Source organism: Ranitomeya variabilis, chromosome 1, assembly GCF_051348905.1.
Source record: "Ranitomeya variabilis isolate aRanVar5 chromosome 1, aRanVar5.hap1, whole genome shotgun sequence".
In the NCBI taxonomy this organism is placed as follows: Eukaryota; Metazoa; Chordata; class Amphibia; order Anura; family Dendrobatidae; genus Ranitomeya; species Ranitomeya variabilis.
In genome coordinates, this window is record NC_135232.1 from 853346418 (window position 1) to 853374018 (window position 27601).

The 27601-nt window shown below is 43.2% G+C and overlaps 1 protein-coding gene across 2 annotated transcripts in view; it reads right to left on the bottom strand.

The window, feature by feature from the left end:
• ADAMTS3 (ADAM metallopeptidase with thrombospondin type 1 motif 3) overlaps positions 1-7138 on the bottom strand; it is a 314479-nt gene extending 307341 nt beyond the window's left edge. The window contains exons 1-2 of one of the 2 annotated variants that reach the window (XM_077276828.1): positions 6646-7138; positions 5542-5569 (exon numbers count right to left, since the gene is read on the bottom strand). In XM_077276828.1, coding sequence (XP_077132943.1) covers positions 5542-5569; positions 6646-6714 — 97 coding nt within the window. In that variant the 5' untranslated portion in view covers positions 6715-7138. The remainder of the gene's footprint in view (positions 1-5541; positions 5570-6645) is intronic. The other variant, XM_077276837.1, reaches the window with a different exon arrangement.
• Between the last annotated feature and the right edge of the window lie 20463 nt (positions 7139-27601).

The window sequence follows — 27601 nt, forward strand, 5'->3', positions numbered from 1 at the left end:
GTTAACAATCGGCAGCCACCGGCACTGACAACAGCTGATTAGAAGGGGCGCCTTTTCGTCAATATAAAAGTAGTTAAACAAACCTTGAAAGCGTAGCCGTCATTGACCATTTTTTGCTTTATACATCATAGACACTGCACATAGCTCCAGACAGGTGGGGGCAATCACACAAAATACCGTGCTGAAGTGCATAGCTCTTGTATGCTGCTACACATGGAGCCATGTACGGGCTCCATATAAGTCTATGGGCTGTTCACCATTCTGTTAGATGGCGTGTACAGACCTGTAGACTTAGTATTGAGCCCGGACATGGCAGTGTGTGTGCCGCATACAAGAGCCATTTATTTACAGCGTTTAAAAGATACTAAAAAAATGTTTTTATGAGTTACTTTTTTTATAAAGTACGTGGATACTGTGTTTTAATGTGCTCTGCGACTACCTTTAACTACGTAAATAGTAAGAAACTAAAAAATGATCGTGTTGGCCCCCTTAAAAATAGTCTGACAGCGGCATTTAACAGGTTAATAGCGGCGGCTGAATCGCGATTTCACCCGCCGCTATTGCGCGCACATGTCAGCAGTACAAAATAGCTGACATGTCGAGACTTTGATGTGGGCTCACCGCCGGAGCCCACATCAAAGGGGGAGACACGACATGCGCCATACTAGTACGGGGCATGTCGTGAAGGGGTTAATAATAACATAAGGTTCCACATATACATAGACACAATGTTTCCATGTATATTGCTGCAAAACAGTTCTGCCCCCAGCAGGAGGTGGTCTCAATAGCAAAGCTACACTTAATAATAGTAAGGATATCCCGAATTCAGCGCCAACGGTATGGAAACAATCATGCATGCTCAGATCAGCAGAGCATGCATGTTTGTGGAGGAGTCAGAAAAATAACAAAAATGGCATGTTCATAGCCACCTTCATGGTCATAGCCACATATACAATGAAGGAAATAATTATTTGATCCCTTGCTGATTTTGTAAGTTTACAAGAAACAAGATGACCAAAAAACCCTGCTGTAACTAAATAAGTAAAAAGCAAAAGTGCATCTAAATAACTCAGGGTTCCTAGTCATACTGTTTTTGATCCAAAATAGCATAAAACCCATCCCACTATAGTCAAGGTGCCCTGATCAGGACGGTCCTACGCTATCTAATATTAAAAACCTTACCAGCTCAGAAAAGCTTTTGTCTGCCCTTACTCACACACTGAGTTCAACTCTGACACATGGTAAGGTTTTTAATATTAGACAGCGTAGGACCGTCCCGATCAGGGCACCTTGATGATAGTGGGATGGCTTTTATGCTATTTTGGATCAAAAACAGTATGACTAGGAACCCTGAGTTATTTGGATGCACTTTAGCTCTTTACTTATTTAGTTACAGCAGGGTTTTTTGGTCATCTTGTTTCTTGTAGGTTTTGTGCGCTTTATGGCCAATGTGAACATGCATTTATGTGCTGCATGTATACCAACTTAATCCAAGCTCAATTTTGTGTTTTTTTTTTTTTTTTTTATATATTTTGTAAGTTTGCTCACTGACAAAGAAATGAACAGGCTATAGTTTTAAGGGTAGGTTAATTTTAACAATGAGAGATAGAATATAAAAAATAAAATCCAGAAAATCACATTGCATAAATTGCGTAAATTTATTTGCATTTTGCAGTGGGAAATAAGTATTTGATCCCCTACCAAACATGAGTTCTGGCTCCTACAAACCAGTTAGATGCTCCTAAACAACTTGTTACCTACAGCTGTCTTACATAGTCACCTTTATAAAAGACTCCTGTCCACAGACTAAATGTATCAGTCAGACACAGTAGCGTAGCTACCGGGGGGGGGGGGCAGAGGGTGCGGGCACCCCGGGCCCAGTGCTCTGAGGGGGCCCGCCCGGAGCTACGCTACTGTAACTGTATCGGTGCGCTGCGTGCGCCGATACAGTTACATTGTGGGGCAGAGCAGGGAGAATCGCTATTTGGGGGGGTGCTGCCTTTTATACAAGATCTGCCTATGGGAGGGGGTGCTGCCTTATATACAGGATCTGCATTTGGGGGGGTGCTGCCTTTTATACAGGATCTGCCTATGGGAGGGGGTGCTGCCTTATATACAGGATCTGCCTATCAGGGGTTGCTGCCTTATATACAGGATCTGCCTATGGAGGGTGCTGCCTTATATACTGGATTTGCCTATGGGAGGGCGTGCTGCCTTATATATAGGATCTGCCTATGGGGGGTGCTGCCTTATATACAGGATCTGCCTATGGGGGGTGCTGCCTTATATACAGGATCTGCCTATGGGGGGTGCTGCCTCATATACAGGATCTGCCTATGGGGGGTGCTGCCTTATATACAGGATCTGCCTATGGGGTGATGCCTTATATACAGGATCTGCCTTTGGGGGGTGCTGCCTTATATACAGGATCTGCTTATGGGGTGCTGCCTTATATACAGGATCTGCCTATGGGGGTGCTGCCTTATATACAGGATCTGCCTATGGGGTTGCTGCCTTATATACAGGATCTGCCTTTGGGGTGCTGCCTTATATACAGGATCTGCCTATGGGGGGTGCTGCCTTATATACAGGATCTGCCTATGGGGGGTGCTGCCTTATATACAGGATCTGCCTATGGGGGGTGCTGCCTTATATACAGGATCTGCCTATGGGGGTGCTGCCTTATATACATGATCTGCCTATGGGGGGTGCTGCCTTATACTACAGGGTCTGCCTATGGGGGTGCTTCCTTGTGTTATATTGAGGACTATCTGGCACATTATACTATATGGAGGTTTTCTATAGGGGCCATCATACAGTGTGGAGATTACAGTGAAGGGGCCATCATACAGTGTTGGAGCCATCAAACAGTTTGGAGGCTACTAAGGGGTCAGTATACTGTGTATAAGAGAGCATCATACTGTGTATAGGGGAGATGTACAGGGGGAAGACTCGGGACATTATTAAATGTAAAGTGAGCACTTATTGTTATAGGGGAACTCGGGTTACTGTGACTATCAAAGGGGCACACAGGGCAATATTACTTTCTAGGGGGCAAAATGTGGGCACTGTTTTCTAGGGCACTTGCACCCGGCATTACTATATTATAGAGGGTTACTTTAGAATTTAGAGGGCACAGAGAACCACACAGCAGGTGCAGTAATAGGGACACATACGGCAGCAGCGGCTCAGTATTGGGGTATCAGGGGCAGTAATAGGGACACGTAAGGCAGCTGCGGCTCAGTATTGGGGTATCAGGTGCAGTAATAGGGACACATACGGCAGCAGCGGCTCAGTATCGGGGTATCAGGGGCAGTAATAGGGACACGTACGGCAGCAGCGGCTCAGTATTGGGGTATCAGGTGCAGTAATAGGGACACATACGGCAGCAGCGGCTCAGTATTGGGGTATCAGGTGCAGTAATAGGGACACATACGGCAGCAGCAGCTCAGTATTGGGATATCAGGTTTAGTAATAGGGTCACATACTGCAGCTGCGGCTCAGTATTGGGGTATCAGGTGCAGTAATAGGGACACATACGGCAGCAGCGGCTCAGTATTGGGGTATCAGGGGCAGTAATAGGGACACATACGGCAGCAGCGGCTCAGTATCGGGGTATCAGGTGCAGTAATAGGGACACATACGGCAGAGGCTCAGTATTGGGGTATCAGGGGCAGTAATAGGGATACGTACAGCAGCAGCGGCTCAGTATTGGGGTATCAGGGGCAGTAATAGGGTCACATATGGCAGCAATGGCTCAGTATTGGGGTATCAGCAGGATGAGGAGTTTGTGCAGGTTGGGGATAAATGGTGATGGGGCTGGAATATGAGAAGTGAAATGTGTCTTTGTTGTATTCTCTGCAGACGAGTCCTGGCTGGAAGAAGTTGTCATGTCTGTCTGGGCCAGATGGAAAAGATTTGAAAAGTGAACGATTCCATCAGAAAGGACGTCAGCGGTAAGACATGATCTGTAACTGTGCTGTGATCTTACATGTTCTGTAGGACTGGTATCTACCACTGACCATATGGCGGTAATATCAGTATTGGTCTTTATATAGAGATTATCTTCAGTAACAGCACGGTCATCTGCTGAGGTTCTCCTCCACTATTAGGGAGCGTCACCGAGTTGTAATCAAGGTTACCTGGTTAGGGGCCCACTCAGAAGCTTCGCCCCCCCTGGACCAAAACCTTAGCTACGCCTCTGGTCAGACTCTAACCTCTACAACATGGGCAAGACCAAAGAGCTGTATAAGGATGTCAGGGACAAGATCATAAACCTGCACAAAGCTGGAATGGGCTACAAACCCATAAGTAAGATGCTGGGTGAGAAGGAAACAACTGTTGCAGCAATAGTAAGAAAATGGAAGAAATACAAAATGACTGTCAATCGACATCGATCTGGGGCACCATGCAAAATTTCACCTCATGGGGTATCCTTGGTCATGAGGAAGGAGAGAGATCAGCCTAAAACTACACAGGGAACTGGTTAATGATCTCAAGGCAGCTGGGACCACAGTCACCAAGAAAACCATTGCTAACACATTACGCCGTAAAGGTTTAAAATCCTGCAGTGCTCGCAAGGTCCTCCTGCTCAAGAAGGCACATGTGCAGGCCCATCTGAAGTTTGCCAGTGAACACCTGGATGATTCTGTGAGTGATTGGGAGAAGGTGGTGTTATCAAAAACTGAGCTCTTTGACATTATCTCAACACACCGTGTTTGGAGGAAGAGAAATGCTGCCTATGACCCAAAGAACACCACCCTCACTGTCAAGCATGGAGGTGGAAACATTATGTTTTGGGGTGTTTCTCTGCTAAGGGCATGGGACTACTTCACCGCATCAATGGGAGAATGTTGGAGCCATGTACCGTAAAATCCTAAGTGACAACCTCCTTCCCTCCGCCAGGACATTAAAAATGGGTCATGGCTGGGTCTTCCAGCAAGATAATGACCTAAAACATACAGCCAAGGCAACAAAGGAGTGGCTCAAAAGTAAGCACATTAAGGTCATGGAGTGGCCAAGCCAGTCTCCAGACCTTAATCACATAGAAAACTTATGGAGGGAGGTGAAGCTCCTAGTTGCAAAGCAACAGCCTCAAAATCTTAATTTAGAGATGATCTGCAAAGAGGAGTGGACCAAAATTCCTCCTGACGTGCACAAACCTCATCATCAACTACAAAAAAGTCTGACTGCTGTGCTTGCCAACAAGGGTTTTGCCACCAAGTATTAAGTCTTGTTTGCCACAGGGATCAAATACTTATTTCTCACTACAAAATGCAAATAAATTTATATAATTTATATAATGTGATTTTCTAGATTTTATTTTTGATATTCTATCTCTCAATGTTAAAATTAACCTACCCTTAAAATTATAGACTGTTCATGTCTTTGTCAATCGGCAAACTTACAAAATTAGCAAGGGATCAAATACTTATTTCCGTCACTGTATGGTCATAGCCCCCTTCATGTTCATAGCCATCATCAGTAATAATTTATCAGAAATGCAGCTTTTTACAATAGCTTGCCGTGTTATAAACTTACCTATCCAAGTGTTTCCTTCGGTGCCAGTCTGGGTATAAAAAAAAAGAAAAGAACATTCATTTTATTTAGATGTCTTGGACACTTCACATTAAAGTACACTGCATAGTTTGTGTTGGGTCGAAAACCCAAAACTGCTCCAGGCAACCATCGCTGAATACACATCTGTGTTGCCATCTACAGTCCAAAGGATTTCACTATACGCTTAACACAGCGCCCCCCCATGGAGTAAATCAGTAATCCTGCCAACAGTCCAGTTGCCAAAGGTCCTAAAGTTAATTAATGATTTCTAGTGAGCGCTTCAGGCTTCTATTGGAAAAATCAACTACACCCTGGATGTAAGTACAGCAGAACTTATGGAGCGGGAGCCTTTAGCCTGGATCTGTCAGGCAGCCTAGAACGTCTTTATAGTGACACGTGTAGCCACTGCCCCATGTTATATTTAAGCATAGCACTGGTCCTTTTCTACAGAAATCCTCTGCTGGACATAGTGTTACTATGAAAGCCCATCACAGCGGAAAGTGAGAGAGAAAGGAAGAAAGAAAGAAAGAAAGAAAGAAAGAAAGAAAGAAAGAAAGAAAGAAAGAAAGAAAGAAAGAAAGAAGGGAAAATAGCTAGATAGTTGACAGACAACATACAATCAATATTTAATATATACAATATATATAAATATGAGATAGGAAGATAGATAGATAGCTAGATGATAGATAGGTGGACAGATATGGGATAGATTATTAGATAGATAGATAGATAGATAGATAGATAGATAGATAGATAGATAGATAGAGAGATAGATAGATAGATAGATAGATATGGAATAGATGATAGATAGATAGATAGATAGATAGATAGATAGATAGATAGATAGATAGATATGGAATAGATGATAGATAGATAGATAGATAGATAGATAGATAGATAGATAGATAGATAGATAGATAGATATGGAATAGATGATAGATAGATAGATAGATAGATAGATAGATAGATAGATAGATAATAGATATGAGATAGATAGAATTAATAGATAAGAGATAGATATGGGATAGATGAGAAAGAGAGATAAGGGACAGACAGACAGATAACATGGCAGGTAGCTGGCATTACCGGTGGAGCTGAAGTCTTGCCCTCCATCACAGCCACAGCTAGCAGTAAGCAGAGTGACAGCAGAGCCATCAGGGTGCGGGATGAGTGCGGATGCTGCGGTCAGATGCTGCTGCCCGGGGCCGTTCTCCTCCTGAGGACCGGTCTTCTCTATGGAAGTTTCAGTGCACGTGTCCTAGGACCCTGGCGCTGCTCATCTATGGGGCAGTCCTGGTAAGTAGGACACTTGTCATACAGCTACTTCTACTAATGAGGGAAAGTGCGGTGCTTCACGCCTTCCCAGTCTGCGCGTTACTAGCAGGTAAGTTAGCGGGACTAGCCCTTTAAGAGAGCAGGGAGCTGCAGCCGGACGGCAGGAGGAGAAAGTTCTTGTGTGGAGCCGGAGTTCTGGCGCAGGAGGGAGGGGGCAGAGTTCCTACAGTCAGAGAACTAGTGGAAGGGAGGAAGAGGAAGAGGGGCAGAGGCAGTGACTCCGGGCTCACCGAGCTCTGCTTTCCCCCTCTAGCCTCCCAAACATCTAATACAGGCCTGACTGACACCTCCCCCTGAGACGTCAACAGACCCTTCTCTTCCTCCCCTGCACTGGCCGCAGAGATGCCAGCGAGCACAGCCTGAATGGAGGCTTCTCCCCGAGCTGCAGCCTGGCGGTCCTGCCACATCTCCCGGACAGATGCCCTGCCCTCAGGCTGGTGCAGTGTATGATGGGTCACCTCTGTGGGCAGCAGCAGTCAGCCCCACTGGGTCACCTCTGTGGGCAGCAGCAGTCAGCCCCACTGGGTCACCTCTGTGGGCAGCAGCAGTCAGCCCCACTGGGTCACCTCTGTGGGCAGCAGCAGTCAGCCCCACTGGGTCACCTCTGTGGGCAGCAGCAGTCAGCCCCACTGGGTCACCTCTGTGGGCAGCAGCAGTCAGCCCCATTGGGTCACCTCTGTGGGCAGCAGTGAACCCCACTATCCCAGTGTCAGGGCTCGGTGACATACACTGAATCCCCACTACAGGAGCGGCTCCATCCCATACTAACCCCACGGGCATTAATATGGCTGCCCTTCACTGTGCAGATAGAGCAGCCTCCACTCTTCTGGGGAGGCTTTCTACAAGATTTGGGGTTGTGTCTGTGGAAACGTTTCCCCATACATCTAGAAGAGCATTTGATAAGTCACAGATGAGAAGGCCATGTTCTTCATCCCAAAAGAGTCCAATTGGGTTGGGGTCATTTCTCTATTCAGCCCGACCGTCGCACCATTCATTCTCTATGGGGCTGCAAAAATAGTCAAGCACAGCACTGAGCAGCCCCATAAGCCATAAGAAGTGAATGGCGCAGCACTCGAGCATGCCGAGCCATCCTACAAGAGCTCCGTTTTGCACACTTACAGTCAGGTGACGACTAATTTCTCTTCCTAATTCTCTCAATGTTCAGTGAAAAACTACAGCCCCTGCTTCAGTGAGAGAACCTGGCACATGACCATAAAGTATGAAAAATCACATGTGAGTGGTCACATGATGACCACAGAAACCAGCAAAGCAGAACCGAATCCTGACAGTGCGTATATTTTACGCTGTTAGGATTTGGCATACTACAATGCTTACCTTTTCCTCGACCTTTTATGTTTAGTCCATAGGTTTTGGACACATAAAGGTACAAACCCAGTTATACTCATCCTCTGGAAAGTCAAGAACTGCAGCTCCATTGCTGCTCTGATCTTTGACAGGCTGCAGTTCTGACGTCATTAACTACAGCTCATATAAGTGCTGCACACAATCACTAGGCTCAGCCATTAAGAGCTGACAAGCTTGGCAGTACCGCTGAGCCCAGTGATTGGCTGTAGTGGTCACTAGAGATGGGCGGACAACTGGATGTTCGGGTTCGGCCGAACAGTTACAAAAAGTTCAGGTTGGGGAACCAGAGCAGTACCTGGACCCAATTCACTTGAATGTGGGGCCTGAATATCCAGTGTTTGCCACGCTGTCATGTACATGACAGTGTGGCAAACATCGCTTCTGAACAGCGGTAAAATCATCACCTGTCAGACAGCCGCGGTTCCCACGATGTCAAAAGACAGCGTGAGTGCGCAGCTGTGATCAGAGGTATAAAGTTTACCTCCGGTCACTGGTGTCAGCTGATGGGACTACAGCTCCCATCAGCCAACGCCTGCTGCTGCAAAGAACAGTGAGAGCAGGAGCGGCGCATGGGAGTATTCATCAGCCGGCGCCTGCACTGTACATAAATATTTTTATTTAAAAACGTGTTCCCCTATATTTTTGATAACCAGCCAAGCAAAACTCACAGCTGGGGACTGCAACCCTTAGCTGTCAGCTTCAGCAAGGCTGTATCAAGATTAGAGAGGTCCCCACGCCATATTTTTTATTATTTAACCCCTTAACGACCGTCTAAACGCCTTTTAATGGCAGCAGTTAAGGGTACTTATGCCTCAGCACCGCTTTTTAACAGCGCTGGGAAATAATTGTATAGAGCCCCCCAGCATCGGAAATTCTCTGGGGTCTTGGCTGCCGGGGGTAGCTGAGACCCCAGAGAACATGATTCAGGTCAGTTTTTACCGACCCCAGTGTTGCAATCGTTATTCACCAAATAACGGCGATCGCAAAAAATAAAAAAAGGCAGATTTCCCATTTAATTTTTCTCTCCCCTGATGTGATCGGGTTGGGGCTAGGGTTAAGGTTGGACTAGGGTTAGGGTTGTGGTTAGGGTTGTGCTGGGGTTAGGATTGTGGTTAGGGTTATGGTTAGAGTTGGGACTAGGGTTAGGAGTGTGTTGGGTTTAGCGCTGGAGTTAGAATTGGGGGGTTACCACTGTTTAGGTACATCAGTGGGTCTCCAAATGCGGCATGGCACCCACCATTGATTCCAGTCAATTTTGCGTTAAAAAAGTCAAACAGTGCTCCCTCCCTTCTGAGCCCTGCCATGTGCCCAAACTGTGACTTTCCCCCACATACGGGGTATCAACGTACTCCGGAGATATTGCACAACAAATTTTGTGGTTCATTTTCTCCTGATACCCTTGTGAAAATAAAAAAAAGTTGTTCCAAATTAAATTTTTTGTGAAAAAAGTAAAATGTTCATTTTTTTCCTTCCACATTTCTTTCTTTAGCTCTCGTGAAGCACCTGAAAGGATAATAAACTTCTTGAATGTGGTTTTGAGCACCTTGAGGGGTGCAGTTTTTAGAATGGTGTCATTGTTGGGTATTTTCTCTTATATTGACCCTCCAAACTCACTTCAAATGTGAGGTGGTCCCTAAAAAAAATGGTTTTGTAAATTTTGTTGGAAAAATGAGAAATCGCTGGTCAACTTTTGTCCCTTATAACGTCCTAACAAAAAAAATAATGTTTCCAAAATTGTGCTGATGTAAAGTTGACTTGTGGGAAATGTTATTTATTAACTATTTTGTGTGACACCACTCTCTGATTTAGGGGAAAAAGAAAGTTTGAAAATTGCAAAATTTTCAAAATTCTTGTAAAATTTCTGTTTTTTTCACAAATAAACGCAAGTCATATCAAAGAAATTTTACAACTAACACGAAGTACAATATGTCACGAAAAAACAGCCTCAGAATTAGTGGGATACGTTGATGCGTTACAGAGCTATAACCTCATAAAGTGAGTGGTCAGAATTGTAAAAATTGGCTTGGTCATTAAGTACCAAATTGGCTCTGTCACTAAGGGGTTAAATAAATATATTAAAAAAAGCATGGATTACCCTATTTTTGAGAACCAGCCAATCTGAAGCAGACTGCTGTGGGCTGGTATTCTCAGGCTGGTAAGGGGCCATCGATATTGACCCTACGAGACTAAAAATAGCAGCTGCCCAGAAAAGATACATCTATTAGATGAGCCAATTCTGGCACTCTGCCCGGCTGTTCCCACTTGCCCTGTAGTGGTGGCAAGTGGGGTTCATATTTGTGGGGTTGATGTCACCTTTGTATTGTCCGGTGACATCAAGCCCACAGCTTAGTAATGGAGAAGCGTCTACTGTATAAGACATCTCTCCGTTACTAATCCTATAGTTATTTTGTAAATAAAGACAGCCAGAATAAAGTAATTTATTAGAAATAAAACATAACACAGTTTTACTTTTTTATTTAAAAATAACAAACACAGATATACTCACCTAACACCTAATTCCACCGAAGCCCTCGTTCTTCTGTAATAAAACTTACATAAAAAAAACAACAATATACCATACCTGTCTATCGTTCTGTCCCATGCCTTAATCCATGTCTGGGGGATAAACAGATTTCAACCTGGACGGTGCTAAGGTGCGACCGTACAGGCTGAGAACCACTGGTGAATAAGATGCTGCAAGCGCAGCCTCAGTGACCAGTGGTGATGTTATCGAGGTTACCTTCGGTCACTGAGGCTGCGTTCCCAGCCGGACTGAGCAGCGGTGACCTCAATGAGATCCCCTCTAGCACAGTGAGAGTTTTTCAGTGTTAAGTGGAAAAGAAGAAAAAATGTTTTTCACCCAAAAATGTTGTTTTAGCCCAAATGTTTTTCCTTCTCACAAGGATAGCAGGAAAAATGGACCCAAAAAGTTGTTTTGCAATTTCTCCTGAGTATATCAATATCCCATATGTGGTCGAAAAATACTTTTGGGGCACAGTGCACAGCTCAGAAGGATAGAAGCGCCATATTCAAGTTCAGATTTTATTGGACTGGTTTGAGAATGCCAAGTCCCATTGGCAAAGCATCTAAGGTGCCAGAACCCCATTTTACAAACTACACCTCTCCATGAATTCATCTAGTGTTGCAGTGATCATATTGACACCACAGGTGGGTCTCAGAATTTTATACGATTGGGTTGTGAAGAAAAAATAATTACATTTTTACCACCAAAATTTAGTTTTAGCCCCAGATTTTACATTTTCACACTGGGAAAAATGACACCAACTGTGTACAGTACTGTTTAGCCACACAGCGAGACTCGGAAGGTAAGGAGCGCTATTTGACCTAAAGCGCAGATTTTTCTAGAATAGTTTGCAGACTCCATTTACAGAACCCTTAAGTGTTAAAAGAGCAGAATTCCCCTTCAAGTGAGCCCATTTTGGAAATTATACCCCTTTGTGAATTTATCTACAGGTGTAGTGATGATTTTGACTCCATGAATGTTTTCCAGAAGCAAACAGCACCAGTACATTGTGGGGAGCAGTACATCGTAGTGACCTGTACATTGTGCTCAGCTCATGCTTTTGGAGACATGCACCTGTAAATTAGGCGGGCTCTCATTGCTACAGAAATGCCAAACATGTGGACGCAAAATGTGGTTCAGGCACACTGTGAGGCTCAGAAGGGAGAGGGACATTTGGATTTGCGCAGAATTCACTGGATTTCTTTTGGGGTGCGAGGAGCCATTTTGCTTTTCCAGAGCCTTTGTACTACCAGTAACCTGGAAGCCCCCTATATTTCCATTGACAGGTGATGGACCTGAGTGGCGACTTGTTTTTTTTTTTGGTTTTTTTTTTTGTGGATTGATTTGAAGCTTTTATTGGGAGCATTTTACGTAACGATTGGAATCACATTTATTTGGCGCTCTACGCTGAGCACTTACATTGGTCTTTCCATCTAAATTTCTGAGTGACATGATTCAGATGAAACCCCCAAATGATCCATTCGCTATAATGGCCTCTGTTCAGCATTGTCCTTCATTTCAGAGGTGCACAAAACTGTAAACACCTATAAAAACGGACACTGCCAAATCACAGGCCAGACAATGTCTACAGTGCCTCCATCTGCTTCATTATAGGGAATCTTCGGTCAGGGATTCCGTCCGAATCACGTATTTCAGAGCATTACATGGAAACCCAGTAAAAGCGCTGAGCGCAGAGTGCAGGATAAATGTGAGCCGAGCTTTACTGCGATCTTTGGGAGTCAGAATGAACAAATCAACAGCAGGTGAAGAATTGGTTTTATTTAGTTTTTACACCATTTCTCATGCGTTATTAATGATTAGACAACTTTATTCTTTGGGTCGGATCAATTACAGCAATACCAGATTTATATTTCTTTTTATGATTGGCTGCTGTCACACACTAAAAGATGCTTTTTTTCTGGCAAAAACTAGTTTTTGCATCTCCATATTTTGAGAGCTATAATTTTTCCATATTTCTGCCAACAGAGTCATGTGATGGCTTGTTTTTTTGCAGGACAAGTTGACATTTTTATTTGTACTGTTTTCGAGCAAATTACATTTTTTGATCGCTTTCTGTTCTAATTTTTTGGAGACAGAATGTACAAACATCAGCAATTCAGGAACTGCTTTTTTTATGCCAATACGGGTGTGGTAAAATTTATAATGCAACTTCAATCTTCAGGTCAGTATGATTACAGTGATACCACATTTATATAGTTTTTATGTTTTGGAGCTTTTACACAACGAAAACTGTTTTATAGAAAAAATAATTATTTTTGCATCGCTTTGATCTGAGACCTATAATTTTTTGTTGTTTGGCTGATGGGGTATATGGCAACTTGTGTTTTGCGGGACAAGATGTAATTTTCAGAGATACCATTTTTATTTACATTCATCTTTTTGATTGCGTTTTATTCCACTTTTTGTTCAGTGGTATGAGGATAAAGCATTATTTTTTTTCTATTTTTTTTCTTCTTTTATGGTGTTCACTGAAGGGGTTAACTGGTGGAACAGTTTTATAGGTCGGGTTGTTCCGGACGCAGCAATACCAAATATGTGTACTTTTTTCCCCAAAAATATGTTTATGGATACAAAATATATATTTTTGTTATTATTATCTTGGGATTTTGATTTTTTTAAAAATATTTTTACAACTTTTTTCCTTTTTTTCGCTTAGTCCCACTATAGGGCTTTCACTTTCTGCAGTTTAATCACTGTTGTAAAGCATTGCTATGCAGTAGCATTGCAATGCTTTATAGCCTGTCAGCACTGTAGACACAAGTTAGTTAGATCATGCACTGCGCATCATCTAGCTATCTTGCTAGTGCCTGGTGACCTGGATGTCATCATGACAATGACATCAGGTCACCATGGCAACGATCAGGCCCCCACGATGACGTCGTGGGAGTGCAGATCCAAGGGCAGAGGGGCTTTCTTTCCACTGCCTGCTTGCTAAATGCTGTGATCGCAGAATTTAGGGGGTCAGAGTGCCGGGTGCGGTGCCACGTGAATCAGCTGACACCTGGAGGCGATAGCCTGCACGTATCCAAACATCTAAGGTCAGTAAGTACCTAGTGACCTGGATGTATGGATACGTCTGATGTCGGAAGGGGGTTAATTGCACTTCCACTTGATCGACCATTTATGATCTGAAGGGTTATTCTTTGTTTGGCAAGGACATCATGTATGTTCCTTCTTGGACTTTATTAGGGAGTTTCTAGTCAAAGTGTTGCGAAAATGTACAATTCCACCTCAGCCCACTAGTCTCTATTTTGTATATATTTACATATTTTCATTACCTATTATCCGATCGCCTATTGAGGATGCATGGTTGGTTAGAGTATATGTAAATACGGCTCGCACAACCAAAATAGTTCAGTGCTTATATATATATATATATAGTATATGAATAATAACATTTGGTACAATTTCAGAGCAAAAATGAAGTTCTAATAAGTTTTTAGAGCTACCAGTGAAGACAGATATAATGCCAACGTTTCGGTCTGTCTGGCCTTTATCAATGTTATCTGCAAAGAATGCAACATAAAGAACAAATATCAAAAGCAAGGAAATATCGTCACAATAGTCTGTAAGACAATTTCACCAGGTAGGTGTAAGATAAATACATTACAAAATTAATCATAATAGATCATATTATCAGCGCTGTTCAGTACATATGTGAATTGATAGAATTCATATAAGTACTGTACAGCACTGATAATATGAGGTTGTTGCTTCAATCAAGTGAATTAGATTCTGCAATGTAAAAGGGAAAAGCTGATAAAATAACCTGTTTATTGATGGGCAATCTGGCAAGGGGACCACTGGTATTCAAGGAATGAAAAGCAAATATACATTCAAGTAATGAACGTGCTCGGTGATACTCGGATATCACTCGAGTATCTGGGTGCTCGGATGTACTCATTACTCAGCATGGGGCGGTAGTTGATGTAAAACTCGAATCCCAGCACCGCATGTTTGGCTCCTGTTACACATCCAATAAGCATGCAGGGATTGCCTGCACACCACTGCAATGACGTAGCTATCTTGTTTGCAGCATTACTTTGATTGGCTCTCCATGTGACATCATCAGGAGTTATAAAAGAACAGGTGCTCGGCACACTGATGCCATTGCACAGCTCTGTGACACTTCGTATTGGAGGGAGAGAGTGCTTGTCTAGGCCTGTGTGCACAGTATAACGAACCAGAGTCCTGTACTGTTGATTCTGGTGTTGAAGCTGTGCCATCATGCTAACAGCCCCTCTAAGTTCTAATCATTTACTTTTCTGTTTGCATTAGTGTAGGGAGAGTGAGATAGTCGCAGGAGCAGGGAGAGAGACAGAACAGTCTGTAGACATGGATTTAGGCTGTGCAGTCCGTTGGCAAATACATAGCTGCAGCTTATTTTTGAGGGGTGAAGATATTGAATGTATTTTGATCCATCAAGTATTATTATTGTGCTGCTTGGACAATACTGCTTGGACAAATCTGTTCTGGGGTAATATTTTTATATTTAACACTCCAATAAAGCATTTAAAAATTTTGCTGGGTTAAATTTCTCACCCATACACTATTGCGTGGTCTGGTGTACATTTCTGTTATCTATAAAAGTGAAAAAAAAGGCTTAGAACATTTTGGAGGAATACATTTCTCAGCCATACAGTATTACATGGTGTGGTGTACATTTCTGTGATCTATAAAACTGAAAAAGTGTTAGAAAGCTTTTCAGGTTTAAATTCCTCAGCCATGCAGTAATCTGTGGTGTGGGGTACATTTCTGTGATATCTAACACTCCAAAAAAGAGTTACAAACATTTGCTGGATTAAATTTCTTGCCCATACACTATTCTGTAGTCTGGGGTACATTTCTGTGAACGATAAAACCGCAAAAAAGCATTAAAAAGTTTTTCACGGTTACATTTCTCAGTCATACAGTATTCAATGGTCAGGGATACATTTGTGTGATATCTAACACTGCTAAAGAGCATTAAAAAAAAGTGCTGTATTGTATTTCTCACCCATACACTATTCCATGGAATGGGATACATTTCTGTGATATCTAATATTACAAAAAAAGTTAAAAAAGTGGCTGGATTAAATTTTCTCACTCATACACTATTCCGTGGTCTGGGGTGCATTTCTGTGATTGATAAAACTGCAAAAAAGCGTTAAAAAGTTTTTCAGGGTTAAATTTCTCAATCATAAAGTATTCCGTGGTTTGGGGTACATTTTTGTGATATTTAACACTCCAAAAGAGCATTAAAAAAGTGATGTATTACATTTCTCACCCATACACTATTCCATGGTCTGGGGTTCATTTCTGTGATATCTAACATTGCAAAGAAGAGTTAAAAAAGTGGCTGGATTATATTTCTTATCCATACACTATTCAGTGGTCTGGGGAATGTTTGTGTGATATCTAACACTCCAAAAAAAGAGTAAAAAAAATTGGGTGGAGTACATTTCTGTGATATCAAATACTCAAAAAAAGCATTAAAAAAATTTACCGGATTACATTTCTCACCCATACACTATTCTGGTCTGGAGGACATTTCTGTGATCTATAAAACTGAAAAAAGCATTAAAACGTTTTTCAGGGTTAAATTATTCAGTCAAACGGTATTCCGTGGTCAAATAGTATTTTTGACTGAATAAATTCAGTCTGGGTTATATTTCTGTGATTTATAAAAATTTAAAAAGCATTAAATAGTTTTTCAGGGTTAAATTTCTCAGCCATACAATATTCTTTGCTCTGGGGTACATTTATGTGATATCTAATACAACAAAAAAGCATTAAAAAATTGACTTGATTACATTTCTCACTCATACACTATTCCGTGGTCTGGGGTACATTTCTGTGATATATAACACTCAAAAAAAGTGTTTAAATGTTTTACTGTATTCAATTAGTCATCCATACACATGTAATGTGCTTAGTGAGCGACAAAGATGGCAGAACCACGTCAGACTTCCGAGGGAGTAACCGGAGGAATATTGGAGCCAGAGGAAGCTGGTGCAACAGCAGAGGTTGCAGGAGTCTGTAGTCCAGATCCAGACAATTTTCCAGAACCACCAAGGCCTGAGCCCATCCTTTACCGCTGGAGTTCTTGCAGACTGTGGATGGGAGAGCCAGAAACCAGGAACTGGTGAGAGGACTGCTGGTCTAGGCTGGTTGGAAGAGATAAGGAGTGAGCCAGGACAAGATTTGAAGAAACGTTATCATGCTCGCTAGTCACAAGGTACCGAGAGTTGACTAGAAGGTAGGATGCACTGCAAAAAATTCTATGGGAAATCTAAAAAGAGGGTGCTGCAACATGCATAGAAAATATATCAATGTACATGAAGAAAAAGACCTATGCATAAAAGGCACACACCTCAACATAGTAAAAATATACAAAATATCTTTATTGACCAAAAAAAGCACACAGTGAATAAAAACATTTAAAATTCAAAAAATGACAATACAACAACCCTAGTACCAGTAAAGTTCATATGACTATAGCTATATATAAGGTACAATCCAAAAGGAATATATGCAATATATGAATAACAATGACTCAAGCCCCAGTGTATATATCAAAAGAGAAGATTGTCCCCAATGCTGTGAATCACAATCAAATTGAGTAGGAGTATACAGCTCAATGAATACACACAATATGAAAATCTATGTGTCCAAAGTTGGGCGTCCCCAAAATTGGTAGACAATAATGTACAAAAAGACTCAGTAAGTGTAAGCCCTATAATGTGCTAAATAAGGCAATAGACCCCACAAGTAATGTAGTGACCTGTGATATCATATAAGGAATGGGGGTCACAGTAAAATAAAAAATGACACCAAAAGATATGATAGTCTAAGGTGAAAAACAAATTATATAGAATAATAGGTGGCAATAATGATGGAAAAATAGTCAGAGCCAAAGATGTAATAGCTGAGATTCAGTGTCAGTCACCATATAGGGCAGTCAGTTGGTCAGATCAAGGCAGGAAAGAGCTCCATGTTAAATAGTCAGTCCCGTGACCAGGGAAGTGTGGGAGACCCCACGCGTATTGCTGCAGGACGCAGCTTCGTCAGGGGAGGGTGTCAACTTTGGACACATAGATTTTAATATTGTGTGTATTCATTGAGCTGTATACTCCTACTCAATTTGATTGTGATTCACAGCATTGGGGACAATCTTCTCATTTGATATACTGTATATACTGGGGCTTGAGTCATTGTTATTTATATATTGCATATATTCCTTTTGGATTGTATCTTATATCTATAGTCATATGGACTTTACTGGTACTAGGGTTGTTGTATTGTAATTTTTTTTTATGCCTATACATAAAAGGTGGCACCTTTTATGCATAGGCAAGGTACAGAGAGTTGGCATCCCGGAGGGTGATCACTACTTACGAACGTCAGTGAAGAAAGGAGTCCATTGAAGAGTTCAGGACCCTTCATCAAATCTCGATCGGGCACTAGCGACGGAACATTTGACTCAAAGGGTGCAAGACCTGATGGCTGGAAACAGTTACGTTCCTCAAAATGGAGGGTCAACATTGCTGGTATGTAATGGGTGTGATCCCAGAAGGAAGGGAGCAGGATAAACCCTTCTTGAGGAATGAATGGGCCTGAGAGAGGCTCCTTGAGGCTCGGGACAGGGCTACTACCACCCCCGAGAGAGCTGTCCTTTGAGATCCCCAACTCCTATGCTGGAGCATCCGATGGTGCTGATGACACGGGGCTGTCACCCATTTATATATATAGGGAGCTTCCGCACTACCAGAAGCTGAGTCACTTGTAGCCCAGACACCTGGAATTTGGGCTCCAGGAGGCAAGTGGAGGCAGTCCCCCTAGTCTCCTGAAGATGGAGAAGAAGCGGACACCTGAAGAGGATTACTGTATTACCCTCCTTAACCTGCAAGCCTTTCTGAGTGTAGGAGCACATCAACTACACTTTCAAAATATTACCGTTCTGAATTTTTTCATGATTGAATTTGTCATCTATACAGTATTTCTCGATTTGTGTATATAAAACTCAAAAAACCCTTCAAAAATGTTTTATGGATTCAATTATACATCCCTGCAGATTAATGTGGTTTTTGTTACATTATGGTTGTATATAAAACTAAAACAAATATTCAAAAACATTTTATGGACTAAATTATTAATCCATACAGATTCAGACAGTTCTAGTTACATTCTGGTGGTATATAAAATTTTAAAAAAACTTCCAAAATTTTTTATGGATTCAATTATTTAGCCATATAGTTTAATGGCTACTACTGCAGTGACACTGGTATTGGCACTCATTACATTAAATTATTATGAAAACAGATTTGGAGTCGCCTGTGGTAAATCACAAATGAGAATAAACTGTGGTTAATTGTTGGTGCCCAAGTGACATGAATTAGGCAATGAATGATGACTTCAATATTTTAAAAAGCCACATGGTAAGCCCTGTTCCTTTTTCACAAAGGTGAAGACAAAGGAGCTGTCTGTGAATATCAGTAGTGCTATTATTAGCAAACCCAAGACTTCCAAAGGGTATAAAGCCATCTCCAAAGATCTTGGTATCCCCGTTTCAACTGTGCAATGTTATTAAGAAGTTTGCCAAGCACAGTACTGTCAAGGACCTCCCTAAACTTGGGAGGAAAGAGGAAAATTGCCAAGAGATGTCTTTAAAGGTAGGTGCGAATGGTGGAAAAACACCACGTGAAACATCCAAAGATCTGAAGGCCAACCTAGAAAAGTCTGGGGTCATGATTTCAACAAGTACCACATGCCATACACTAAACCAAGCACAGCTTTATGGGTGAAGGCCAAGGATGAAACCATTGCTGAAGAAAAGGCATAAAAAGGAATGACTGATCTTTCCCAAAGAGTACCTTGACAAACCACAATTCTTCTGGGAAAATGTTTTGTGGACAGATGAAACAAAAATAGAGATTTTTGGCACTGCAAAGCAACAGTTTGTTTACAGACGGCGCAATGAAGCGTATAAGGAAAAGAACACCCTACCAACAGTTAAGCATGGTGGAGGATCCATAATGCTGTGTAGTTGCTTTACTAGAGGCCTTGACCGTATCACAGAAATCATGAAGTCAGAGAATCGTTAAGAGATTTAAGAACGAAATGTCCTACCCATTGCAAGAAAACCTGGTTTGAGTCAAAGATCATGGACAATGACCCAAAGCACACATACAAAAGTACACAGGAATGGTTGAAAGATAAAAAATGAACTGCTTTAAAATGGTCAACAATGAGTCCTGACCTCAATCAAATTGAAAATCTTTGGTCAGCCGAAATCTGCTATTGGAAAAAGAACCCTGCAAAAATTTAAAAGCTTGAACAAACTGCAAAGGAAGAGTAAGAGAAAATACCAGCTGAGAAGTGCAAGAAGATACAAGATGGCTACAAGAAACGTTTGGAGACTGTCATCATTACCAAAGGGTGTGCAATAAAGTATTATTTAGGGGTGTCTTTATTATTGTACATGCTGTTAATTCTGTTTCTTCTTTGAAACTGCAACATGTAAATTGAAAAAAAATATTTTATTGTTGTATTACTTAGGACCACTAATTAAAAAATCCTGAGAATATAACTTCCATAATTTCTATATATTTCTGAAGATATTGTACAGTCTATGAAAAATTTGAAAGGGTGCTAATAATGGTGAGCAGCACTGTATATACTGTAGAATTTAGTTTGTGTGAAATTTTGTTTTATATAAAAAACAAAATTGGCCTGCTACAGGTGTACAAATTTGGTTGTTCAAAAATTGAATATTGTCATATACAGTACAGACCAAAAGTCTGTAAGGGCTATTTGACCAAGAAGGAGAGTGATGGGGTGCTAAGCCAGATGACCTGGCCTCCAAAGTCACCAGACCTGAACCCAATCGAGATGGTTTGGGGTGAGCTGGACCGCAGAGTGAAGGCAAAAGGGCCAACAAGTGCTAAGCATCTCTGGGAACTCCTTCAAGATTGTTGGAAGACCATTCCCGGTGACTACCTCTTGAAGCTCATCAAGAGAATGCCAAGAGTGTGCAAAGCATTCATCAAAGCAAAAGGTGGCTACTTTGAAGAACCAAGAATATAAGACATATTTTCAGCTATTTCACACTTTTTTGTTAAGTATATAATTCCACATGTGTTAATTCATAGTTTTGATACCTTCAGTGTGAATTTACAATTTTCATAGTCATGAAAATACAGAAAAATCTTTAAATGAGGTGTGTCCAAACTTTTGGTCTGTACTGTATTCCATTTAACTTTATTTGTGTGCCATTTCATTGGTTTGAAATAAAAACTAGTGATGAGTGAGCGTGGTCGTCACTACTCTTGATGAGCTTGAGCATCAGTGTGCTTGAGATGCTTATTACGCAGCGAGTATTTTTTGGATGTTTGAGCGGGAGCTTGAGTCACCGCCCTGCATGTTTGGAGCTTTGTAGACAGCCAATGAACATGTGGGGATTGCCTGCCAGTCACTGCAATGCCGTAATTATCTTGGTTGTGGCATTACTGTGTTTGCCTAGCCATATCGCGTCATAATGTCTACATAAGACCTGTGACACCATGCTAGGCACACTGTACCCCAGACACAGGCAGCGCAGGAAGAGGTGCTGATGAGAGAGGGATAGAGCTGCGCATTAGCTAGGGATTCAACCACATTTATATTTCTGTGAAGTTCAACAACAGTCCTTCTTAGGGCTAATTATAATTAAAATTCATACTGCTGTTAGCAGCACTTAGGTAGAGATTGTGCTAAAGGGATTGTCTATGACAGGATAGGGTGAATTAAAAGTCCTTTATGCTGCAGCCTGCAATTGATACCAAAACCACTTCTTGGGGCTAATAATATACTGTAAATACCCGAGTATAAGCCGAGATTTTCAGCCCACTTTTTTGGGCTGAAAGTCCCCCTCTCGGCTTATACTCGAGTCATACCCAGGGGTCGGCAGGGGAGGGGGAGCGGGGGCTGTCTAATTATACTCACCTGCTCCTGGCATGGTCTCTGCAGGTCCCTAGCTCCCTGGCGCCCCAGCTTGCTCCTGTAGTGAGCGGTCACATGGTTCCGCTCATTACAGTAATGAATATGCGGTTCCACCTCCAATAGGGGTGGAGCTGCATATTCATTACTGTAATGAGCGGTAACGGTGACCGCTCAATACAGGAAGAAGCTGCCGGTGCCGGAAACAGGGACTGCACCGCGCCAGGAGCAGGTGAGTATAACGGGGAGGGGGAGCGCTGCGCTGTGCGATATTCACCTGCTCCTCGTTCCTGCACCGCTCCATCTTCTGCAGTGACTCAGGTAGAGGGCGCGGTGACGTGGTTAGTGCGTGCCCTCTGCCTAAACGTCAGTGCAGAAGACGCTGAAGATGGAGCGGCGCCAGCATGAAGTCAGGTGAATATTGAAAGTGCCAGGGGCCCGAGCGATGGAGAGGTGAGTATGCGATTTTTTTTTTTTAATTGCAGCAACAGCAAATGGGGCAAGTGTCTGGATGGAGCATCTTGTGGGGCCATAACATTTGTGCAGCACTATATGGGGCAAGTGTCTGTATGGGGCCATAACGTTTGTGCAGCACTATATGGGGCAAGTGTCTATATAGGGCCATAACGTTTGTGCAGCACTATAAGGGCCAAGTGTCTGTATGGGGCCATAATGTTTGTGCAGCACTATATGGGGCAAGTGTCTGTATGGGGCCATAACGTTTGTGCAGCACTATATGGGGCAAGTGTCTATATGGGGCCATAACGTTTGTGCAGCACTATAAGGGGCAAATATCTTTATGGAGCATCTTATGGGGCCATAATCAACATTTGTGCAGCATTATATTGGACAAATGTGTCTATGGAGCATCTTATGGGGCCATTATTAACCTTTATGCAGGATTATATGGGGCATATTTTAATATGAAGCATCTTATGGGGCCATCATAAACTTTATGGAGCATTATATGGGGCTCCTGATTCAATATGGATATTCAAAAACACTTAACCTACTGATGTCTCAATTAATTTTACTTTTATTGGTATCTATTTTTACTTTTGACATTTACCGGTAGCTTCTGCATTTCCCACCCTAGGCTTATACTCGAGTCATTAAGTTTTCCCAGTTTTTTGTGGCAAAATTAGGGGGGTCGGCGTATACTCGGGTCGGCTTATACTCGAGTATATACGGTACTTTTTGCTCATAATCCTGCAAATTGTTCTGAGTAGAGAAATATTATACACCATCTGAACTGGGCAAATTTGCTTGCATTGTAATACTGCAATTTTTTTGAGCAGTGAAATCTTATACAGCATTTAGCGTGCTACAGGTAGGCCTCAAAATCCACCCTCCAAAAAAGTTTGTTAAAAAAATTTGCATTACTATATTGATACTGCAGTCTTATATGTTCATCTGAAGTAGGAAAATTTTGCTGGCATTGTAATATTGAAATTTTTTTCAACATTGACATTTTATACGGCATTTATCATGCTAGAGTTGAGCCTCAAAGCACACCAAAAAATTGGTTACAAATAGCATTGCTATATTGATACTAGTCTTATCCGCCGTCTGAAGTGGGCAAATTTTTGCTGGCATTATAATACTGTTTGCAGTGTTTTCTCAAAAGGGATATATCATACGTAAATTAACATGGGCAAGGTGCTTGGTAAAGGAAGGGGAAGTGATGGTGAGCGCAGAGGCAAAAGACGTGGGCAAGGTGAAACTGCCTGGTGCGGAATAATAACAAACACATCATGTCGATCTAGCTTCCTGTCTCAGTTTGTACGGGGATGCGGAACACCACTCTTGAAATCACACCAAAGTGAAAACGTTGATGGATGGATAGCAGATAATGTTTCCAGTCATTTTACCAGCACCACCCTGTCTACCAACATGTCCAGTCTCAGAAGCACTGATTCTTGACTTCATAATCCTCACTCTGATCCTCCTTCCTCCCACCATGTTGAGTGCCTGGAGACAAGTGATCCCACACTCCGAAGAGCTGTTCACATTTCCATTTATAGATTCTGACCTCTTGCCCTGCCTCTTCCAACCAGGACATGAGGAGATCGCATGTAGCAATGCTCAAATATTTGTGCAACCACGCACAGAAAAAGGTGACGGTGGGAAAATGCAATAACTCGCAAGAGCTGAATGATGATGAAACACAATTGCCAGCAAGTGGTGTTGTTATGTCAGCAATTTAGGGGGTGGACCAGGGTGCGGAGTGGAAGATGAGATGGTGGACAGTAAAGTTACTGACTAGTGATGAGCAAATATGCTCGTTACTCGAGATTTCCCGAGCACGCTCGGGTGTCCTCCAAGTATTTTTTAGTGCTCGGAGTTTTAGTTTTCATTGCCGCAGCTGAGTGATTTACATCTGTTAGCCAGCATAAGTACACGTGAGGATACCCTAGCAACCAGGCAACCCCCACATGTACTTATGCTGGCAAACAGATGTAAATCATTCAGCTGCGGCAATAAAAACTAAAACGCCGAGCACTAAAAAAATACTCGGAGGACACCCAAGCGTGCTCGGGAAATCTCGAGTAACGAATATATTCGCTCATCGCTATTACTGACCCAACCTGGGAAAATGACATGCAGAGTGAGGACAACAGCCCACAGGGCAGGGATCCTCAGCACCTCAACAGGTGGGAAGAGGCAGCGGTGTGGCCAGAGACACAAGGCGGGCAACTGATCCCCAGTGCATCAAGTTGCTAAGCCAAGGATTAGGTGTTCCCGAATCTGGCGCTTTTTTAAAGACAGTCAAGTCAGCCCAAAAAAGGCCATTTGCAACATCTGCCATGCCAGCACCAGCAAGTGCAGCACAATTACCAGTCTGACCACCACCAGCATGCTCAGGCATATGAAAGCAAAGCACCTGACTACTTGGGCCAAATGCCAGGGTCAGGAAACTGTATCTGTGGGTGACACCACTGCCTCTTCCCCTGTTCTATGGGCATGCCAATCCCCTGTCCATGACATAGGCAAAGACGCCTCCCACCCTGCACCTGTTATTGCACACCATCCTCAGCCATGTCCACGTCCTTGTCCCAGCTCAGTTTTCATTTGTCCCCACCCCAGTCCTTGGAGCACAAGCGTAAATTCGCACCACAGGCTACAATGTTAAGCGGCCACATTTCCAGACTGCCCTGGAAATGTTACCATTTACGCTTGTAGAGATGGAACCTTTCTGCAACCTCATGGCGGCGGCCTTCCCCAGTTGCCAACTATTACTCCTAGTGTGGTGTTCCCGCCTTACAAAAGCACGTGTCCCATAACATCAGCCATGCCCTGACCAATGCTGTGACTGGAAAAGTCTACTTGACTATGGACACCTGGGCAAGTGCTTATGGCCAGGGATGCTACATTTCCCTGACGACACATTGGGTGAACATTGTGGAAGCAAGGACCCAGTCAGACTATGGGACAGAACATGTGCTACTGACATCGAGGATTGCTGGCTCTGGCTTCAGCTTTGCACCCACTTTCTACAGCAGTTCCAGCACCTCCTCTTTCTCCTCCTTCTCACTCTCTATCTCACAAATGTCAACATCAGTCACAAACTGGAAGCACTGCTGTACTGCTTCTGCCAAACGGCAACAAGCTGTGCTGAAGCTAATCTGCTTAGGTGACAAACTGCACACCGCCGTAGAGTTCTTAAAAGGTCTAACAGACCAGACTGATCTGTGGCTTTTGCCCCTGAACCTACAGCCAGGCATGGTTGTGTGTGACAATGGCCGTAACCTGATGACAGCTTTGAAGCTTGGTAATCTCGCACACGTGCTCAACTTAGTGGTTAATAGTGTTGAGCGATACCTTCCAATACTCAAAGGTATCGGTATCGGATGGTATCGACCGATATCCAAAAAATATCGGATATCACCGATACCCGATACCAATGCAAGTCAATGGGACACAAGTATCGGAAGGTATCCTGGATGGTTCCCAGGGTCTGAAAGAGAGGAAACTCTCCTTCAGGCCATGGGATCCATATTCATGTAAAAAATAAAGAATTAAAATAAAAAATATGGATATACTCACCCGTCCGGCGGCCCCTGGACCTTACCGATGTAACCGGCAGCCTCCATTCCTAAGAATGAGGAGTTTAGGACCTTCGATGACGTCGCGGCTTGTGATTGGTCGCGTGACCGCTCATGTGACCGCTCACGTGACCAATCACAAGCCGCGACGTCATTGCAGGTCCTAAACTCATTCTTAGGAACGGAGGCTGCCGGTTACATCGGTAAGGTCCAGGGGCCGCCGGACGGGTGAATATATCCATATTTTTTATTTTAATTCTTTATTTTTTACATGAATATGGATCCCAGGGCCTGAAGGAGAGTCTCCTCTCCTCCAGACCCTGGGAACCATACACTGGGAACTTCCGATTCCGATTTTCCGATATCACAAAAATATCGGAACTCGGTATCGGAATTCCGATACAGCAAATATCGTCCGATACCCGATACTTGCGGTATCGGAATGCTCAACACTAGTGGTTAAGCAACTTCTCAAACCCTACCCAGATCTGCCTGAGCTGCTTGTGAAAGTATGAAGCTTGTGTGCCTATTTCTGCAAGTCGGCTACATCTGCCACCGCCTTGGCAGTGCTCCAGCATTGTTTGCAACTTCCAGCTCACTGACTGGTGTGCGATGTCACACGCATTGGAACTCAACATTACATATGTTGGCAATGCTTTGTGAGCAGTAGAGGGCAGTAGTTGAATACCAACTACATCATGCATATTGGTATTCTGGTTAGCCTCCGCAAATAAGAGCTGATGAGTAGGCTTGGAAGTCTGAAATTTGTGTGGTTCTCCAAAATTTTGAAGATTTAACCAAGATGGTGAGCAGCAATGACACCATAATCAGCGTAACCATCCTTCTCCTTCTCTGTCTGCTGAAATGCTCACAATTAAAGAGGAGGCTTTGCAGGCAGAGCAAGTTGAGATAGAGCAAGAAACTATACTGGGTGCTACTACACAGCCAAGCCTTATCTCATCTTCTCAACATGTATTGGGCGATAATGAGGAGGAGGAGTAGGAGGAACAGGCGCTGGTTGCCTGTGCTACTGATGATAGCGCCCACACTACCTTCATCCCGTCTGTTCAAGCATGGATGGCCTGAAGACGAGGAGGAAAGGGAGGACAACATGGACAGTTGCCTTCTTGGTTGGGCACAAGTAAATCTTGGCTATTGGCAGTCTTATGTTTCACTCAGTAGCATAGAAACTGGGGGGCAGAGGGGGCCATTGCCCAGGCCCGTCACATGAAGGGGCCCACCGGGAGTCACGGACACTTCTATGATGAGGCAGAACACAGCACAGGAGCAGAGCAGCGCAATTCCTGCTCCTGTCTGACAGAGACTCTGCACGCTGACTAGCACAGTGGCTCAGTTGCAGAGTCTCTCTCCTGCACTGTACAGTGCAGGCTTTACTGTCCTGCGGAGCTTCTGTCACACTGCAGTTTTCTTCACTCCTGCATGCTTGTTTTGGCTCGGGAGGCACCGAGTCCTAGTGCCCACCTTGCATTTCTCTCATACACTTCCTGGTCCTGCCTCACTGCCTGCAAACTTCATAGGTAAGTGGGGTTACATTAAATGTAGGCATGTCATAGTCACTGTGGAGTGAATGTGAGAGAATGGGGGAATTGTGGGGGCTAAAGTGGGGGATTGGGGACGGCATTATGGGCTGAATGTGAGAGGATGGTGTTGTGGGGGCTGAGGTGGGGGAAGGGGGACAGGGCACTGAGGGTGAATGTGAGAGGATGGGGTATTGTGGTGGGGGCTCAGGTGGGGAGGGGGCACAGGGCACAGGTGGTAAATGTGAGTGGATGAG